The sequence below is a fragment of the Cervus elaphus genome, chromosome 31, assembly GCF_910594005.1.
Source record: "Cervus elaphus chromosome 31, mCerEla1.1, whole genome shotgun sequence".
Lineage (NCBI taxonomy): Eukaryota > Metazoa > Chordata > Mammalia > Artiodactyla > Cervidae > Cervus > Cervus elaphus.
The window spans coordinates 44,940,597-44,961,669 of NC_057845.1; the positions used below are offsets into that span (position 1 = coordinate 44,940,597).

Sequence of the window (21,073 nt, forward strand, 5' to 3'; positions counted from 1 at the left end):
AACAACTGAATTAGGAGCTGACATGGGCTCAGGAGGACTTATGCTGCAAGTTTCTAACATTGCGTTTCCAACTCTTTGTGACCCTATGGGCTGTAGCCCACAAGCATCCTCTTTCCATGCAATTTTCCAGGCAGGAACACTGGAGTGGGTTGGCATGCCCTCCTCCAGGGGATCTCCCCTACCCAGGGATCGAACCTGCACCTCTTACATCTACCTCACTGGCAGGCGAGTTCTTTACCACTAACACCATCTGGGAAGCCCCAGATTTGCTGGTGAATATCAGCAAATCTTGAGGGATCTCAAGTTAGCTGCATCAGAAACAGCCTTAACTTGCTTTTGTTTACTAAATTTAGGCTCCACTCTTTGTTTCACTTAGAGAAATAAAGTTTAGTAACTAGCATCTAAACTGTTTCTGTATGTAGGTCAGAAATGACTAGGTCCTTTGCTTTCATATCAAAAATACAAACCTTATGTTCTCATTTTTTTCACAGCTTAAAGTTAGATTATCATAAATTCGACATTTTTAAATTCCTTATGCTAGGTCATAACCTGAGATTAGGGAATTCAAGAGGAAGAGATTTGGGATACTCTCCTAGGTACTTTTCATTTGTTTTCTCACTTATTTCTAAGAGCACATAGTATTGCGCCTAATTTACAGTTGAGGAAACAAACTGAGAGAAATTAAGTAATTTGTTTGGCATGGCAATGCTGGTAAGAGACAAAGCTGTGAATTAGACTCATTCAGGCTAGGATCCAAAGTGCGTGTTTTTTGGTACAGTGGGATTCTGCCTTACACCCAACTAAACGCAGAGTTCCAAAGAAGAACAAGGAGAGACAAGAAGGCCTTCTTCAATGAACAGTGCATAAAAATAGAGGAAAACAACAGAAGGGGAAAGACTAGAGGTCTCGTCAGGAAAATTGGAAATATCAAGGGAAACTTTTGCCCAAAGATGGGCATAATGAAAGATGGAAACAGTAGAGATCTTGTAGAAGCAGAAGAGATCAAAAAGAGATGGGAAGAAAGCATGGAAGAACTGTACAAAAAAGATCTTAATGAACCGGATAACCACAATGATGTAGTCAGTCACCCAGAGCCAGACATTCTGGAGTGTGAAGTCAAGTGGAACTTAGGAAGCATTGCTCTCAATAAAACTAGTGGATGCGATGGAATTTCAGTAAAGCTATTCAAAACCCTAAAAGATGATGCTATCAGAGTGCTGCATTCAATATGTCAGAAATTCTGGAAGACCCAGCAGTAGCCACAAGACTGGAAAGCATCAAGCCTCATCCCAATTCCCAAGAAGGGAAGCACTAAAGAATGTTCAAGCCATCGGACAATTGCACCCATCTCCCATGCTAGTGAGGTCATGCTTAAAATCATGCATGCTAGGCTTCAGCATTATGTGAACCAAGAACTTCCAGATATCCAAGCTGGGTTTAGAAAAGGTAGAGGAACCAGAGATCAAATTGCCAATATTTGCTGGATCATAGAGAAAGCAAGGGAATTCCAGAAAAACATCTACCTATGTTTCATTGACTACGCTAAAGCCTTTGACTGTGTGGATCATAACAAACTATGGAAAGCTCTTAGAAGAGATGGGAATACCAGACCATCTTACCTGTCTCCTGAAAAACCTGTGTGCTGGCCAAGAAGCAATAGTTAGAACCCTGTATAGAACAATTGATTGATTCAGGACCGAGAAAGGAGTACAACGGGGCAACTGAACAACAGTTCACCAGTTCTACATTGGGAGTATGGTGACTTTGCCGTCAGAGATCTTTTAAGAATCTAGTAGTGACCGACAGGCATCTCTGGTCCTTCCCACTCTTTCTCGTGTCTGTAATAACTGTAAAATACCGTTGTTTTTAGCTGCTCAGTCGTGTCTCTTTGCGACCTCTTGGACAGCAGCACTCCAGGCTTCCCTGTCCTTCATTATCTCCGGGAATTGCTCAAACTCGTGTCCATTGAGTTGGTGATGCCATCCAACCATCTCATCCTCTGTCGTCCCCTTCTCTTCCTGCCCTCAATCTTTCCCAGCATCAGGGTCTTCTTTTTCAATGAGTTGGCTCTTTGTGTCAGGTGGCCAAAGTATTGGAGTTTCAGTTTCAGAACCAGTCCGTTTTTCCATGTCTGATTCTCAGACTGTAAAATATAAGATAACTCAAATGCCTTGGGGTTATGAGTGCCTATGTGACTGGGGGTTAATAAAGATCACTAAGGTGGTCCCAAACCATCTAGAAGTCAGTATGTCCTGTTTAAGTATTAATATTTGCCACTTGCCAGATAGCCAGACTGGGAAATACAGGCGTCAGGGAGTCCATGTATGGAACACAGGACTTAATCAGAGCAGAAATCTATCACTTTGGGCTGTGGATCCTTAGGCACAGAGGAAACGGAAATCACCTTTTATGAGTACGAAAGGCTGATCCTCGAGAAAGAAGAAAGAAATGGTTACTCCAGAAGAGGTTGCCTCATGTAGAACCTCCTTTTATTTCAGTCACACGGGTCACTCATGCATACAGGCCTGCCTTGAAAACTTTTGAATGAGCACATAGAGTCCATTGTGGTCAGAAAATGTCAAATATTTTGACCTTGAGACAACAGTCTGGGCAGTCCGCTTTTGGAGCCTGCCTTTTTCTGGGCTGAACTTGGTTAACCCCACAGCCCTGTGCTTCTAGCCCTGAGGAATACAGCGCAGCCCCGCCATCCCTTCAGGTTTCTTGAGCAATTGCTTCTGTCTTCGAAGCACTCCTTTCAGTTCCTGAGTTTCACATAGTTGCTGCGGACGTTTTATGGCTTAGAAGAAAGTCCAAAATAGGATTACGTGGTTTTTCGGTGGGGGTGGTAGTGGTGGTGGTTAGTATTCAGGCCTTTTCGCTAGGTCACGTACAAGGAGAGTAAAAGCAACGCGGTTGTTTTCAGGGAAAAGAAAATACGTCGACTAATTTCAAGTAAGGGAAGATTCAAGGACCAGCCTGCTCTGTGCCCGAGCTTGGCAAACCCGTGAAGGGAACAAAACATTGCGCCGCTGAGCGCAAAGACGGCCCAAGTAGGGGCATCTCTAGTTGCACTCTGGGACACTCTGATGTCCGAAGGCGACAGGAGCCGGGTCCCGATAGTGGGCAGAGCTCAGATCAAAGGCGACAGCAGCAGGACGCCCTCGCGAGGGACGAAAGTTGCACGGGGCTCCGCGGAGGTCACCTCTGCGTCCCGGCTCTGGGGGACGCTCCGCGCTCCGAGGCCGCGGCTGTCACTCAGCACCCTCGGCCCCGCCCCTCCCAGAGCTGGACCAATCGCAGCCGGGGGTCGGGGGTGAGGCGACGCCGCGGGGCCAGGAAGCCAGGGCCGGGCGGCCTGGTGCTGCGGCTATTGAGCAGGGTGTCCGGGTCCGGGGCAGCTGGAGAGCGCGCGGCGGGAGGCCGGACCTGGATGGAGGTGAGTGACGGCCTGCGGCTTGTGCTCCAGCGCCGGGATGGGCCCCTGCCGCCCGAGCGAACCACTGCCTGGCTCCTCCCGGACGCCTCTCGGCTGCTTTTCTCCGCGCTTTGGCTCCCGAGCTCCCGGCCCGATGCAGACGAGCTGCAGCCCCTGGGGTCTTGGCTGGGGTACCGGAGCCTGGAACGCGAGCCTCCGGCCCAAGGCACGGTAGACTTGGGGCTGGCCCGGAGTAGCTCGAGCAGCAGCCGGTCCCGGGGCGGGGCAGGGCGCTAGCATCTCCATCCTCGGCTTTCTGGACTTGCCGCAATACCCGCGGGAGCAGCCGCAGCGCGGCGGAGCCCAGACTTGGGGGCAGCTGGAGACCCTTTCCCCTGACACCTTTTCTGAGCGAGTACCGAACACTTGGAGACGGCTCCCTTCTCAGCCCCTGACTCCAGTCTCATCGCTGCTTTGAGCCCCAGCTGCCTTTTGGCTGGGTGTCTTCTCAGGCGTTGGATTGTTCTGGTTTTACTGTCGTTTTGGGACATCAGATTTATTTAGGTCGCTTGGGTAGAGTGTGACTTTTACAAGGTGTGATGTGGAGGCTCAGCCTGGCGTCTGCACCTGATCAAAGACCACCAGGGTGGTGGTAAGAGGGATTCTCAGGCAGGATTCATATAAAATTTGTAATTATAAAATTTCCCTTGTTTTCGTTATTTATTCTAACGGAGGATTGTTGCCGCATTTCCTAAAAATAAAGGAGCACACTGTTCTGATGGGTCCCCCTCCTTACTGGGGTTAATTATCTGTTGGAACATCAGCGTGTGTTGAAGCTGGCGGCTCTCCCAGACCGTGATAATCAATTGTCTCAATCCACGCAGTAAAACAACACAGTGTTCCTCCATAGCGTTTGGGCTCCGCTTTCCTTTGACTGTGTTTAATACCTTCTTTGTGCCTGTTATCCTCACTGTCTCTCTGGGCCTAATGCAGTGCTATTATTTGTTTCTGAGAAAGAAAATGAAGGGACATATCACTGAAGTTGGGTTGGCTGTCCCCTCTGCCCCAAAATCGAATTGTCCTGGAGGGACAATGTAAGTTACAATCGAAACATCATTTCAGAAAGGCCATCCCGGACAGTTTGTACAAATGGCACCCTCTGGCCACTCTATACCAGTGATTCCCCTACCTGGCTGTGTATTGTAATTATCTGCAGATCCTAAATAAAAAGCTGTTTCTCTGGCCCTACTCCCGTGGATTCTGATCCAGTTGATGGAGTGTTGTGCAAGCATTGATATTTGTATAAGCTTCCAGATAATATTAATGGGCATGCAAGATTAAGGACTACCATGTTTTAATAGGGCATTAAAAACATGCCCTATTTTCTTCTTACAGCATATATAGCTTTGTGACTTATTTGATTTGGGTACTTCTCTGTCCTGTGGTTACCCCCACCACCACCCCCCCCTCCCTCCCAGAGAATTATGAAAGCATTAGTGCTGCTTTAAAAGGAGAAGAGAAGGCCTAGGTGAATCAGCATTTTGGACATGTGAAGTGGGGGTACGTGGGAGAGAAAGGGGTCCGTGGAATGAAATCAGGAAGCAAGTCCTGTAGATGTCTGTCCTTGTGCAGACTTCTGTCTCTGCTTCATTTTTTTCAAGGACGATCTCATTTGGTTGACCCATCATTTTCATGGTCTTGGATGAGTCTCCAGTTTTTTCTCTAGACATCGCCCTGTTAAGTTTCAAAGTCTTACTCAATACCCTATGAAATACAGCTGCTCTTTGGAGAGTTTGAACTAGGAGAATTCAAATATAGGTATATTCCGTGTAAGTTGTCTTTTGTATGGGCGTCCTTGTATTCCAAATTCTATTTCCAGATATCTTGCTCTGATAAGTACATTTATGTGGCTAGCAGGTCAGAGTATTTAGGATGAGGACTGTCCCAGAAACTGGATGTGTGGTTGTTCAGTAATACACTGTTTTTGTGAAATGGTTGTCTAAGAACATTTGCCCTCTAGAGTGTGGGGTTGCTGCCTCATTTTCTTTTTAGTACCAAACTCAAGTATTTCATTTGTGTGACTGACGATTGTAATTCCAAGTGAGATGGGAGTAGGAAGTCAGATGTCATTGTTGTTCAGTTGCCAAGTCATGTCTGACTCTGGGACCCATGGACTGCAGCACGCCAGGCTTCCCTGTCCTTCACCATCTCTCTGAGTTTGCTCAGATTCATGTCCTTTGAGTCAGTGATGCCATCCAACCATCCCATCCTCTGTCGTCCTCTTCTCCTCCTGCCTTCAATCTTTCCCAGCATCAAGGTCTTTTCCAATGAATCAGCTTTTCCCATCAGGGGGGCCAGATTACTGGAGCTTCAGCTTCCGCATCAGCCCTTCCAATGACTATTCAGGGTTGATTTCCTTTAGGTTTGACTGGTTTGATCTCCTTGCAGTCCAAGGGACTCTCAAGAATCTTTTCCAGCACAGTTTGAAAGCATCAGTTCTCTGGCGCTCTGCCTTCTTTATGGCCTAACTCTCACATCCGTACATGACTGCTGGAAAGACGATGCTGCTGCTGCTGCTGCTAAGGCGCTTCACTCGTGTCCGACTCTGTGCGACCCCGTAGACGGCAGCCCACCAGGCTCCCCCGTCCCTGGGATTCTCCAGGCAAGAACTCTGGAGTGGGTTGCCATTTCCTTCTCCAGTGCATGCATGCATGCTAAATCGCTTCAGTCGTGTCTGACTCTGGCGACACCATGGGCAGCAGCCCACCAGGCTCCTCTGTCCACGGGATTCTCTAGGCAAGAATACTGGAGTGGGTTGCCATTTCCTTCTCCCAGAAAGACCATAGCCATGACTGTATGGACCTTTCTTGGTAAAGTAATGTCTCTGCTTTTTAATATACTGTCTAGATTTGGAGAAGGAAATGGCAACCCACTCCAGTGTTCTCGCCTGGAGAATCCCAGGGACAGCGGAGCCTGGTGGGCCTCCGTCTATGAGGTCGCACAGAGTCGGACACGACTGAAGCGACTTAGCAGCAGCAGCAGGTTCGTCATAGCTTTCCTTGCAAGAAGCAATCATCTTCTAAATTCTTGGCCTCAGTCACCATCTGCAATAATTTTAGAGCCCAAGGAGAGGAAATCTGTTACTGCTTACACCTTTTCTCCTTCTATTTGCCGTGAAGTGATGAGGCCAGATACCTTGACCTTGGTTTTTTTAATATTGAGTTTTAAGCCGGCTTTTCATTAGGTTGGGCTTCCCTTGTGGCTCAGCTGGTAGAGAATCCGCCCGCAGTGCCGGAGACCTGGGTTTGATCTCTGGGTTGGGAAGATCCCCTGGAGAAGGGAAAGGCAACCCACTCTAGTATTCTGGCCTGGAGAATTCCATGGACAGTCCACGGGGTTGCAAAGACAGGACTGAGCAACTTTCACTTTCACTTTTCATGAGGTATCTGACTTCCTAAAGCAGAAGTGGAAGGAAGTCCAGTGCCTCTGACTAATGGCAGCCAGTATAGGTTTGCCACAGGTCATAAGGAATTTAGTTTGGCACGTAAACAGTCTTAATCAAAATTTGACAAAACAAACCCAGCAGATCGTGGATTTCACTTTTTGCTTGTTCTTTGAACATATGTATGAAGCGTGAATAACTGTGTTCTAACACTTCAGAGAGATTTGGGAACAGAAGTGCTCAAGTTGAGAGTCCTCATGGAGTGATCACAACTTTTAGATGTGTCCAGCACCTCTTGTTTTCTCTAGTGGTAGGATGGAGCACTGAAGTGCATGATTATTCTACTCTTTAAGAAAAATAAGGACCTGCTGTGTAGCACAGGGAACTCAGTACTCTGTGATGAGTAAAGCCTATATGGGAATGTAAAGCCTATATGTAATGTAAAGCCTTTATGGGAAAAGAATCTTAAAAGGGGTGGGTGTATGTATATGTATAATTGACTCACTTTGGTGTATACCCGAAACTAACATGACATGGTACATCAACTATACTTCAATAAAATTTAAAAAAAAAAAAACACAGAAACATACGAAGGTTTTATCTGTGATTTATATTTTTTCCAATTATATTGCTATTGATAAGGTTTTGACCTTCAGCTCAGATCTGAGAGTGGTTTGCTCTGTGTAAGTTTGTGAATATAAATTGCCAGGTCTTTTTTTTTTAGTGCTAGGAAAGGAAATGTTCCTATCCTTACTCTACCCACTACTTTGTACTGAAGTTGTTGTACATCTCTTGCTTTAAAATTGTATCCTTGATTTCAAATATATTTTACTTTACTTCATTTTCAGTATCTTCAACCTGTGTTTCATGTACTTATCTCTGTTGCAGCAGGAAGAATGGTATAGAAATGAAAAACATCAACACGTGCTTTGAATGTGACAAGAAAAGAATAAAGGCTCTCATGATTGTTTGAGTTCAGACTTTACACTGGAAGGAAAGTAAACCTTAATTTCTTAGTTTCAATAAGTAGCTCTTCCTGGGAACTGGAAACTTCCAAAAAAAAAAGGTAAATTAAAGTCAATTATATATTTTTATTTTGGATTTGATCTTGGAAACTTTTTAGAGTCATTCCTATCTAACAGTATTGTTCTTACTCAATTCTAAGGCAATTTGAGATACCAAATAATGTTTCCCTGCTCTCTTTGCAAATAGATTTCTTGTTATAATGCCTAGGTTTTATATTTATAGGAAAACCCCAAAAATCTGTTAGAGATTTCTTTTTTCACTTTGGAATCTTTCATTTTAAATTTGTTTTCTTGTATCTGATTTAATGCTTTATTTCTCCTTATGGCTCCTTTTTAATTATTGCTTTTAGAAACCAGCTTGATTCTTTGTATTTGTGATTTCTGTTTCCTGGTGGAGATGAAGGAGAGAAACAAAACCTGCCCAAAGATGATAACTATCAACATTTTAGTATATGTCTTTTTAAAGAGCGGTCTGGCTAGTGCACTGTAGGCTGTATCTGCTTAGGTGTACAGATGGATCTTTCAGTGTCAGGATTCCACCTACTTGTAGCAGGAAGTAGGTCTTTTCCTGGCAGGACCCTCCATGAGGATTTTCATCAGAAGTCCCTGCCCGTGAGGGGCTTCTTGCATATTTGCATGGCTGCCTGTAAGGCCTTTTGTCCCTTTAGCTCTGAGGTCTCCAGGCCCCACCATCCTTCTGCGCCATTGCTGTGCTGCTTCTGACCAGCTTGAGCCATGCTGACATCCTCTGGCCTCCCGGCCCTCGTGCAGTACATGGAACACGGCTGCAGTGGTACGGCTGAGCTTCTCTGCAGTATCATCCTTGGTCTTCTCCCTCTGGCCATCAGGGGAACCTGTGGTTCTTACGGCCAACTCCTTGAGAAGGGTTTCTGCAGAGGAGCAGCTGGGGCCCTGGTGACAGAGTTATTTCCTTTATTTCACAGTCATTTCCTTCCTAGAATCTTCGGGCATTTCAGGGTGGGTAGGTAGCTGAGTTTTGGAGAGGGGCCGGTGTTGGGAGGCCATGAAATGCTTAAGTACAGTCTTTCACATTACCTGGCGTCTCTGTGGAGGTGGCCAGGAGTGGGAGATTTATTTCTCTTTAATTTAGGAGGGAAAGGCCTTTTACCTAATATGAGTGTAAGCTTTGCCAGGAGGATTTCTGGCACTTGGTACAGTGTGCAATACACAGCTGTTGTTTAGTTGCTCAGTTGTGTCCGACTCTTTGTGACCTCGTGGCCTGTAGCCACCAGGTTCCACCGTCCATGGGACTTCCCAGGCAAGAAAACTGGAGTGGGCTGCCATTTCCTTCTCCAGGAGATCTTCCTGACCCATGGATCAAACCCGTGACTCTTGCATTGGCAGGTGGATTCTTTACCACTGAGCTGCCAGGGAAGCCCTCGGCCTCCATAATTATTCATTGTGTGGATTGTTGAATCAACATATATCCTGCAAAGAGCTGAGTACTGGGAAGGAATCAAAATGTATGGTACATTGTTATCCTTAAGTTGCTTTTCTTTGATATATAGTTTTTGTTTTTTTAAATATAGTCTTTATTGGTATAGTGTAGTTGGGGAGACTAGAAAGACATACAAATATAGACATCAGATGAGAAGTGGAAAAAGTAAGTGCTGTGGGAATTCTGAGGATGGAAAGCATATTGGAATAGCTTAACCTCATTTCCTTTATGACGCTGGGGTGAGGAAGGGTTGTTGTCTGTCCTTGTGGTGTGGGAATGGGGACAGATTAGATCAGAGGAGTAGGGGAGTGAGGGAAGAGGGGGCTTGCCAGGTCCAACACAAAAGGGGGGAGTGTTGGTGCAACTGAGGTATCCTGAGGCCCTCTGCACTGCGATTATGCACCCTCTTCACCTTGACCTCTTTACCCTGCTTTCCACGGAAATCATCGCTGGGAACAAAATACTAGCGTCTTCACTGCTTACCTATACCATAATAGCAACTGGGGAGAGAGTTTTAGAAATGATTACATGGAAGAATATTTAGGAGCAGCCTGCTCTCAAATCCTCTGCCTTCAGCAGGTGTGATGAAGGATTAGGGTGACCTGTTACTCCTCACGCTTAGCTTTCATCTCCTCCATCTTTAGGGCGGTGTCTTTCCTTTTGTGCCTTGTTGCTCAACTGAGGGGGCATCAGAGCTGCCTATGGGGCAGGGGAGCCAGAAACCAAAGGGTGTTTGCTGTCTCTTGCCATCCAGAGGGATGGCATTCCTGTTTTCCAGAGGTTGTCAGAATGGTTTGCACCTAATCCCAGAACTCCTTATAAAATCACAGGTTTTCCTCTTGTTGTTGTTTAGTCATTAAGTGACGTCCAACTCTTTGCATCCTCACGGACTGTAGCCCGCCAGGCTCCTCTGTCCATGGGATTTCCCAGATAAGAACACTGGAGTGGGTTGCCATTTCCTTCTCCAGGCGATCTTCCCAACCCAGGGATTGAACCCAGATCTCCTGCATTAGTAGGCGGGTTCTTTACCACTGAGCCACGAGGGAAGCCCATAATTACTGTAGTAATGTAATAAAATATGAACTGGAAGGGAAGGGAAGTGATTTTATTCATTTAGACCTCTTTAGAAAATTAACACGTGAATTTTGTAATCTCTAAGAATCTGAAGATGTTCTTTGCTCTCTTAAAAGTTAAAACATAAATAGGAAGCAGGAGAAATATCTCTATTTACATGAAAACCTGGAGCTGGGTTTGAGTAAATTGTCCAAATGTGGAGTAGTTCCTACTGTGCTCTGGCTCTTTGCTTTCTCTTACGACTCTGGGCCTTGGGTAAGGTTAGGGAAAAGGAAATACAGTGTCTTTCCTTTTACTCCACCCTAAGCTGTCATAACTGGTGATCTGTTTGCTCATCTCTCCTCTTTGAAGGAATCCTTTGGAGAAAAATGTGCTTTTTAAATCCACACCAGTTGCTCTTCTATACAAAGAACTCTTAAAGAGACGAAACAGAAAAGAAGCAGATCAGACTGAAAGCTCATCTTCAACTCAGAAAAGCAAAGACATGGTTTTTTAAAATTTTTTATTGAAGGATAATTGCTTACAGAATTTTGTTGTTTTCTGTCAAACCTCAACATGAATCAGCCATAGGTATACGTATATTCCCTCCCTTTTGAACCTCCCTCCCATCTCTCCCCCATCCCACCCCTCTACGTTGATACAGAGCCCCTGTGTGAGTTTCCTGAGACATAGAGCAAGTTCCCCTTGGCTATCTAATTTACATATGGTAATGCAAGTTTACATGTTACTCCTTCCATACATCTCACCCTCTCCTCCCCTCTCCCCATGTCCATAAGTCTGTTCTCCATGTCTGTTTCTCCACTGCTGCCCTGTAAATAAATTGTTCAGTACCATTTTTCTAGATTCTGTATATATGCATTAGAATACGATATTTGTCTTTCTCTTTCTGACTTACTTCACTCTGTATAATAGGTTCTAGGTTCATCCACCTCATTAGAACTGACTCAAATGCATTCCTTTTTATGGCTGAGTAATACCCATTGTGTATATGTACCATGACTACTTCATCCATTCATCTGTCAGTGGACATCTAGGTTGCTTCCATGTTCTAGCTATTGTAAATAGTGCTGTAATGAACAATGGGATACATGCGGCTTTTTCAGTTTTGGTTTCCTCAGGGTATAAGCCTAGGAGTGGGGTTGCTGGGTCATATGGTGGTTTTATTCCTAGTGTTTTAAGGAATCTCCATACCGTCTTCCATAGTGGCTGTATCAATTTACATCCCCACCAACAGTGCAAGAGCATCCCCTTTTCTCCACACCCTCTCCAGCGTTTATTGTTTGTAGACGTTTTGATGAGGGCCATTCTGACCGGTGTGAGGCGATATCTCACTGTAGTTTTGATTTGCGTTTCTCTAACAGTGAGCGATGTTGAGCATCTTTTCACGTGTTTGTTAGCCATCTGTGAAGACATGGAGTTTTGAGGAGTGAGAGAAGCCGTGGGTCGGCCATGGGTGATCAGGACACAGCCCGACAATGTGGATCAACTTCTTCAGACTGCGGCTGTTCTGCTGTCTGCTCGCAGCGCTGATGGTGGTGGCGCTGGTCATCAATGTCACTCAGGTGGAGGTGAGTCCTCAGCACGCTCCTTCGTAAGTAAGGGAGCCACGTCGGGGGCTCTGGGGCTAATGAGTCTGGAAAACATTGATCATCGGGAAGCTAATCCTGGTCACAGTTCTTGTTTTCATTTATTCAGTAAGTATTTGAGTGCCTTCCATGGTTATATACTGTGCTAGTCACCAAGGGTGCAGTGATTTCTTCACTATTGTTCTAATAGCTCATATTCTAAATGCATGGGAGAAAATATGAGTTATAAGTAAGCATGGAATATAATAACAAATGATAATTAGAAATTGTGAGACATACCGTAGAGAAAAGAAAGTGGGTTACTGTCTCCCACTCTTTGTGACCCCATGGACTGCAGCACACCAGGCTTCTCTGTCCTTCAGCATCTCCCAGAGCTTGCTTAAACTCATGTCCATTGAGTCATTGATGCCATTCAACCGTCTCATCCTCTGTTGTCCCCTTCTCCTCCTGCCTTCAATCTTTCCCAGCATCAAGGTCTTTTCTAATTAGTCGGCTCTTCACATCAGGTGGCCAGAGTATTGGAGCTTCAGCTTCAGCATCAGTCCTTCCAATGAATATTCAGGATTGATTTCCTTTAGGATGGACTGGTTGGATCTCCTTGCAGTCCAAGGGACTCTCAGTAGCCTTCTCCAACACTACAGTTCAGTAGCTTTAGAGTGATGAAAGAAAGCCTTTCAAGGAGGGGACCTTTCATCTGACTCCTGGAAAAAAAATGAAGGAGATTTTCGGGGGAGGGAGTTCATGATGAGTGTTTTATTTATATATTTATTTTTTTTCTTTTATAACTGAGATTTTATTGGTTGTTTTGAGGATCACTACACAGACATTTCAATTTGTACACAATTCTTCACATACATACCAGAAATCTAAAATATCATGTAGTTGTGATTCTTAACAATTATTCCAGTGACTTTGCAGCTTAAAATTTGGAGCAAACTTTCCTTAATAGGATATCCAGTACCAATATCTTCAAATATTGATATGTTGTTACATCATAAGTCCCACTGATCCACAATTTAATATCATATACACTATATACCCAAACTGTCAATTGTTCACAGCACATTAACCAAGTTACTGGGAAAACTGGACTACCAAGACCAAAGATGTTATAGTATAGTGCACAAAACTCTGACCAGGAGAGCCAATATCAAAAAGTGGTTTGCTGAGGGAAATAATTCTACCAAAACAATATGGGAAGAGAAGTAATTTAAAGTGTTCAAGACATTAAATGCACAACTGACTCCAAACTGCCATTTAGTATGCTTTTGTATTATAGGATATAAAAGCTACCCCCCATCTATGGAATGTTAAGCTGACACCCAAGACAATCAAAGCCTGCCATATCCAATATCCCACTATTTTCTGGTTGTACAAAAAAAATAAACGACCAGCAAATTATTTCACCTCTTAAAAAAAAAGCATTTATGCTTAAAAAATGAGATGAGGTGGGATTCCCTCCTTTTTAAAAATGTTTCTAGAGCTACTAAAAAAACGTGCATTTACAAAATAGTTGATAAAAATATTCCCCTGGATTGTACAAGAAGGGAGACAGGGGCCACTGACAGGACTGAGTGTGTGGTTATTAATCAGACTTGGCTTCTTTCTCTTCTGCTTCATCAGAGGCTGGGCTCTCCTCGTTTTTAGTCTCTTCATTTTCTGCAGGCAAGTCTTCTTTAGTCTCTTGGTTGGCCACTTCCGCCTGTTTTCCCTTTGCTCCTCTTTTCCCTTTTGTTTGCACTTTTTTGTCTGAAGATTTGTCCTTTCCCGCCGCCTCTTTTGGCTTCGTTTCCACTTTTGCAGGAGCCGGTTTAGCTGACCACCTCGCCGATCTCCTCTTGGGCCCCTCCTTCGCCGCCCCCTCGGCGGAGCTGACCTTCGTCTTGGGCATCGTGGTGGCGGGGCGGGCGAGAGCCGGGCGCCCGAGGGCCGCGGCCGCTCCTCCGCCGCCCGAGCTGCTGGGACCCGCGGCGGCGGTGGCGGATGATGAATGTCTCAAAGACTCTGTGTGGCTCAAGGTGGGGACCACATATTATGGAACCCTTACAGCGCCTGGTGCCGAGAAGGTATTTAGTAACAGTCCCCTTTCCCCTTCTCTGCTAAAAATTCCCTTCATGAACTCACATATCACCAAAATTTGTGGAGTGTTTCCTATCTAAAATGATGCTGTTCTTTTACTTTTGTTGGTTTGCGGTACTTCTCAGGTGACAGGTCCGAGTTAATTCTGGTATCTCTTTGCTCTTTGGATTCTGCTCTGCACCGACTGTTTGTCCAACATCCCGGCCCTGTGGGAGTTCAGGTTACTGGTCTCTTATCCTTTCAGGAGTTTCTTCCCCCGGCCTCCGGCAGTTTGCTTACACACATAGGGCTCTCTGCAGATCTCCTGAGCTCTCTGTGTGTGTAGCTCTCTTCCCCTGTTACTTTCCTAAGGATTCTAATCAGCTTGAAGACTCTCAGCGCCATCTCCTCAATTTAGGGGGTTCACCAGGCTCCTGCTGGGTTCTGTCCTGCTGCTGCAGGCTGGAGATGCTCTCAAGGCTGTCAGCAGAGGGCAAACACTCACAGGAATCATCTCCTATATTTCCCATCTTTCAGGTTGTCAGCAAAGGGCAATCAATCATAGGAATCATTTCCTTTATTCCCCATCTTTCAGGCATCATTTCTTTTGTTGTCTAACGTATTGTGTCTGGGGAACCACTGTTTCAGGTGGAAGAGTAAATCTCACCATTTCTCTCTCTTGGTTGCAAGCAGAAGTCTGGGGGACTTGAAACTGAAGGGAAAGACTTAAGCTGGAGAGATTTCATGGACCAAGGGCAGCTGGAGAGGATGGGGCCCAGAGCACAGATGGAGCACGTACGGTGATGTAGGATGAGGGACACGTTTGATAGTGTGTGTTCTTGTTATCATTTTATTATCAGCTGTGTACGGGGAGGTGTGTTCCTTCCCCTGACGTAAGAGGGAAGATCGTCATAATGGGTGGCAATGTGGATACATCTGTTGCTGGAAGGTGAGACACTGAGGGAGTTCTTGTCTAGAAGGGAGGTGGAAGGTGGGAGGAGGGTGGTGCCCAGAAGACTGGCACAGATGGGCTTGAAAGAATGGGAGTGGGGGATGGAGCTTGATCCTGCAGGATGATAGAGGGACGGTGACTTCCAAGGTCACACGTGTGCGTGGTGCTTATCTGCATTGGTTTTGTGAGGGTGTGTGTTTTACCGCATTCAACAGCCTGGGTGTAAGAATAGAGAAGATGGTTGTGTATGTCCAGGAGGTCTCGGATGCCTAGGGGGTAGGAAAAGGGAGAAGGAGAGACTTGAGAGGGTAAGCCATTCATTCGTGGGTGCTCAGGCCTGTCCGACTCTTTGCGACCCCATGGACTGCAACCCACCAGGCCTCTCTGTCCATGGAATTTTCCAGGCCAGAATACTGGAGTGGGTTGCCATTTCCTACTCCATGGATAAGCCATAGTCCACATCATTAATGTTACTGCAGTCAGAAAGGAATATTAGGAATTATTGTTAGAAACCCTTTTAATAGTCCTGCTGTGGTTCCTAGAAACTTTTGGAGAATGTCCACTCACAGCTCCAACTGTCTGCATGAAGACAAACCAAACAATAATGGAGAAGGGAGGTGGCAAGTAAGAAATGATGTAGGATGGTTTTGATGTTAAAAATTATATAAACAGATCTTTTTTGTGGAGTGTGGTGCAACACTTTGCCTTGTCTAAAGATGTCATCTTGTCCAGGCTGAGAATGTTGTCATGACTTTTAAACCATTCAGTTTATTACTGTGACGTTAATAGTTAAGCCTGGGGTGTGGGGTGGGGAGTGGGAAAGGCTTGGCCGTCTGCCATCCCTTAATCCCTAGTCCATCCTAGGCTTCTGATCGTGACTGTACTTTGCTTGCAATTAGAGTATCTGAGCATTTTCTAAAAAGTACAGACTCAATTTTAATTAAAAATATCACATAAGAAAATTAGCCATTACGGTGATGAGGGGAGAAAAAGTGTCTTCAAGTGTGCCACATTCAGAGCTGGTTAAGATATATGAAACACACAAATACTGAATGCAGCAAATAATCTTTCCATCGGTAACAGGTCTCCTCATGTTTTGTTTCACTCTCAAGTTAGTCTTCTTTATATTGTATATGGGGAGTGTTTTGCAATTTAAGAAATAAATATTTCCTTTGTCACGATTACATTTTTACTTAGTTTTCCAACATAAAATGTGATTAGATACTTTAAGCTCTTCCACTTCTGAAACATTAATAAATATTTATTGAATGAAAGTTGAATATATTAAAAATAATTCATGGGGCTTTTGAAAAATGCAAATCCTAAGACTTCTTGCCTGCTCCATCTCAGCTGTATCATAACACAATCCCCACATTTCCTAAGATTTGGTTCAAATTCGGTTATATAAGTATAGGGACAAATAAAACCCACAATCAAGCAAAACCCCTCTAGTGAAGTGATTGTGTATAGAACAACTACTATAGTAAATTCACAGATTTCTGAATTTCTAAGTCTCTGAATGTCATGTTGGTATAAATGGTAGGCTGAATAAGGCCCCCAAAGATGTCAGTGTTTGAATTTCCAGAAACTATGAATATGTTGTCTAATAAAAGGGACTTTGCAGATAAGTTGAATTTAAGGACCTTGAGGTAAGGATATTATTTAGGATTATTTGGGTGGGCCCAATATAATCATGTGGGTCTTTACAAGAAAGTGGCAGAAAGGTAGATATGATATGATAGGTAGATATATAATCTACCTGGATATTAGATATTAGAGTGGATATTAGAGTGATATAGGTAGAAACCATCCTCTCATATCATATATGAGAGGGAAGTATATGTTTCGATATCTAGCAGAAGGTTGTAGGGAGAATTCCTTGTTATTTTTCCGATAAACTCTTATTGAGCATTGCCTGTATTTGTTTTTTCCTTATTTATTGATATTTTAAATATATACGTTTTCTGATTATGAAAACAGTACCAGTGTTTTAGGGCTTTTGGCTGCAAGTAAAGAAGGCTGGTTCAATCTGGCTTTAATATTAAGGAATAATATTCACTTAGAATAGAAGTCAGGAGGTAGGTTGGGCATAGTTTAGGCTCCGTTTCTCTGTAAGTCTCTCAGCTGTGCCCTCCTTCGTGCATTATCTGTGGCATCCACTTTCATGGTTGGATTTTACCTTTCTGCACAGCAGCAGGTAGTTGCTTTCTTACACACGTCCAGCTTGAGATACAATTTTTTTCATTGGCAAGTAAAATCAGAGAGCTGTTCCCAGAGTACTGGTGATGTCTGGATTTGGGTGCATGCATCCTTCAGAATCCTCCAGCAGCTTTTCATAGAATACAACTGGGTCACAGGCCCATTGCTGAACCAGTCACTTGGGATTATCCTTTGCACAGTCAGGCCCACCCCTGAACTGAACTGACAGGTCAGTAAATAGCAGTGAAACGAATGTGGGACAGGCAAGCATCGGGTTCACTCCAGTCCACGCCTTAGAGTGGCTCCAGGAATGACTGCTGGTGTTTCCTCTGGGCTCTGAATTTTAAAATATGGCAGACCTTGATGTTGTCCTTGCCACTGACCTAGAGTAGAGTTATCATTTAGGAAAATTAAGCAAGTTGACCTTTTTGCATCCTTTTGTATTCATCATTTTGGCTGCACTGGGTCGTAGTTGAGGCTTGAGGGATCTTCAATCTTCGTTGTGGCCTGTGGTATCTTTAGTTGTAGTTTGTGGGATCTAGTTCCCCGATGAGGGATTGAGTCTGTCCCCCTCTGCATTGGGAGCTTGGGGCCTTAGCCCCTGAACCACTAGAGAAGTCCCTCGTTTTAAGTAAAATCCAGGTGACTTGGGCTTCCCTGATGGCTCAGACAGTAAGGAGTCTGCCTGCAATGCAGGAGACCCAGGTGTGATCCCTGGGTCAGGAAGATCCCCTGGAGAAGGAAATGGCCACCCACTCCAGTATTCTTGCCTCGAGAATCCTGTGGACAGAGGAGCCTGGCAGGCTACAGTCCATGAGGTCACAAGAGTTGGACACGACTGAGTGACTAAGACTCTCACATTTCAGGTGAGTAGCACCAAGTGTATGGTGATTCTTGGGCTGGGCTGCATGGGTCAGTCTTCTGGTCTTGAATTGGCAGCTTGTGGCTCCCCAAGGAACGAGAGTGACCGTGGGAGAGGAAAGGGGGAGAAACAAAGGAGAAGGGGGCATGTTGTGAGCACGCAGCACGCGGTTTGGTCCTCAGTGTCTTCTCATGGCCTCACAAGAACTGCAAAGGAGAGGGAGGCTGCGGTATTTCCTAAAAGGTAATCAAAAGGCAAGGGAACCTTTCCTGTTTTTAAAAAGTTGAGATATAATTGGCAGACGAATGGATAAGAAAGCTGTGGTACATAGACACAATGGAATATTACTCAGCTATTAAAAAGAATGCATTTGAATTAATTCTAATGAGGTGGATGAAACTGGAGCCTATTATACAGAGTGAAGTAAGTAAAAAAGAAAAATTCCAATACAGTATATTAAATCATATATCTGAAATTTAGAAAGATGGTAACAATGACCCTCTATGCGAGACAGCAAGAGAGACACAGATGTAAAGAACAGTCATTTGGACTCTGTGGGAGAAGGCAAGGGTGGGATGGTTTGAGAGAATAGCACTGAAGCATGAATATTATCATGTGTGAAATAGATCACCAGTCCGGGTTCAATGCATGAGACAGGGTGCTCGGGGCTGGTGCACTGGGATGACCCTGAGGGATGGGATGGGGAGGGAGGTGGGAGGGGGGTTCAGTATGGGGAACACATGTACACCCATGGCTGATTCATGTCAGTGTATGGCAAAAACCACTACAATATTGTAAAGTAATTAGCCTCCAATTAAAATAAATAAATTAATTAAGAAAAAGAATAAAAGATCTGCAATTAAAAAAATTGAGATATAATTTACATATAATGTGTAAGTTTTAGGTGTGCAATGTGTTGATTTGATACATTTGTATATTGCAATATGATTACCACTACAGTGTCAGCTAGCTCTTCTTTCTTATCACTTAATTACCGTTTCTTTTATGGTGAGAACAGTTAAGATCTTGTCTCTTAGTAGCTTTGCAGTTTATTACATAAACTTATTTATAGTGATACAATAATACAGTTTTGTTGACTATCCTCACTATACTGTGCCTTCCATCTCCAGGATTTATTTATAGACCCATTGCAAATTTGTACCCTTAAACACTATCTCCCCAATTTCCCCATTCCCTAGCTTCTGGTAGTCACCATTCTATTCTATGTTTTTATGAGTTCAGCTTTTATTAAAAACACTTGATTCCATCTCCCACCCCTACCCCCACCCCCCGCCCCACCCCGGCCACACTGCCTTACAGGATCTTAGTTCCCCAAGCAGGAATCAAACCCAGGTTTCTGTTTAGAAATTCACTGAGAGACAAATGGGCATTCTTTTATAGATTACAATATTTTTTCCTTTGGCTGCTTTTTTAGGATTTTCTTTTTATACTTGTTTTTTGACAGTTTCATTATAATGTGTCTTGGAGAAGATCTTTTTGCATAGAGATAATAGGTTCATCTATTAGATTTTTGAATTTGGTTGTCCAAGTATATCCCTAGGTTTGGGAAGTTCTCAACTATTGTTTCTTTATATAATCTCTCTGCCCCCCCCCTTTTCCCTCTCTCAAACCATGATTATTCTAATATTTGTACACATGATGGCATCCCATAGAACATGTAGGCTTTCTGTGCTTTTTTTCATTCTTTTTTCTCTTGTGTTCTCTTATGATTGGGCCATTACAGAGTTCCTGCTCCCTCACTCAGTGTTCCATTTGATCTCTTCTGTTATAGATGATCTTTATTGCATTTTTCATTTTATTCATTGAATTTTTCAGCTCCAGAATTTCCATTTGCTGCTTCTTTATGATTTCTTCCTCTGTAAATTTCAGATTTTATTCATGTATTTTTTTAAAAAGTTGTCTTTGTTGTAATATAGCCCATTGAGTTTCCCTGAACAGCTATTTTGAATTCTTTTTTTTTTAAATTTTATTGATTTATTCTTGGCTGTGCTGGCCTTTGCTGCTGTGAGGGGCTTTTCTCTCATCGGGGAGAGTGGGGCCACTCTAGTTGTGGTGCGTGAGCTTCTCATTGCAGGGACTTCTCTCGTTGCGGAGCACCCGGCTCTTGGCTTGCAGATTTCAGTAGTTGTAGCTCCTGGGCTCTAGAGGGCGGGCTCAGAGGTTCTAGTGCACGGGCTTAGTTGTTCTGCGGCATGTGGGATCTTCCCGGATCAGGGATCAAACCTGCATCTCCTGCATTGGCAGGCAGACTCCACTGAGCTACCAGGGAAGCCCAGCTATTTTGAATTCTTCATCAAAGGCTAAATTCTGTGCCTTTGAGCTTGGTTATTGGAGGATGATTGTTACCTTTTTGTGATGATGTGTTTCCTTGATTCCTTATGTTCCTTGTACATTTGCATTGCTGCTTTCACACTTGAAGTAGCAGACACCTTCTCCTGTCTTACTGGTTCCCTTCAGATGGGGTAAAATGTTCATCAGTCCTGTTTTAGCTGTGTGTTTTGCTTGCTCTCACATGGGTGCACACTTACTTTCCACATCTTGCTTCTTGTGACACAATTCTTAAGCTTTTCTTAAGACCCACCAGGCTAGCCGCTGTTAACCTTTTGTTTCCCAGAAAGAGGCAGTATAGCTTAAATTTGTGTTTCTCTCTTGCCCAAAGAAACTGGTCTGTTTTTGTGATAGAGTTCTGTTTACAGAGTCTCACTTGCGGCCTCATTTGGCAGCATACACAAGGAGCCGCTGGCTGCAGGGTGTGCGGAGGTGTGGGTTTAGCACACAGAGCGTTGGGGTTGCCGGTGGGCTCTGTTGCAAGATTATTGGCTGAGGCATTAGGCTTGTGGGCGGACTTCCTGCCCAAGTCCTGAGCACACTTAGCAGGAACTGTGTCCCTTCGGTGCCCTTTGATGTTCTTACCTGCCTCTTCCCTGAAGCCCTCCCTCCCTGGGGTCCTGGAGGTCCCCCTTTAGTCCTCGGGGTGCTG

General features: G+C 44.4%; 2 protein-coding genes across 6 annotated transcripts in view; one reads left to right on the forward strand and one right to left on the reverse strand.

Moving 5' to 3' along the window:
• Nucleotides 1-3,306: 3,306 nt before the first annotated feature.
• The window catches only part of NXPE3 (neurexophilin and PC-esterase domain family member 3), a 61,285-nt gene continuing 43,518 nt past the window's right edge, over nt 3,307-21,073 (forward strand). The window contains exons 1-4 of one of the 5 annotated variants that reach the window (XM_043892851.1): nt 3,307-3,436; nt 7,746-7,923; nt 10,767-10,985; nt 11,777-11,983. In XM_043892851.1, the coding sequence (XP_043748786.1) occupies nt 11,891-11,983 (93 nt within the window). In that variant the 5' untranslated portion in view covers nt 3,307-3,436; nt 7,746-7,923; nt 10,767-10,985; nt 11,777-11,890. The remainder of the gene's footprint in view (nt 3,437-7,745; nt 7,924-10,766; nt 10,986-11,776; nt 11,984-21,073) is intronic. The other 4 variants (XM_043892848.1, XM_043892852.1, XM_043892849.1 and 1 more) reach the window with 4 other exon arrangements.
• LOC122687377 (non-histone chromosomal protein HMG-14-like) lies at nt 13,532-13,892 on the reverse strand. The gene has a single exon (XM_043892855.1). It carries the CDS (start codon nt 13,890-13,892, stop codon nt 13,587-13,589), a length of 306 nt encoding a protein of 101 aa, XP_043748790.1. The 3' UTR covers nt 13,532-13,586.

What these genes read in the sequence shown, in the direction of transcription:
- LOC122687377 (XM_043892855.1), bottom strand. Translation starts at nt 13,892, where the DNA reads ATGCCCAAGACGAAGGTCAGCTCCGCCGAGGGGGCGGCGAAGGAGGGG.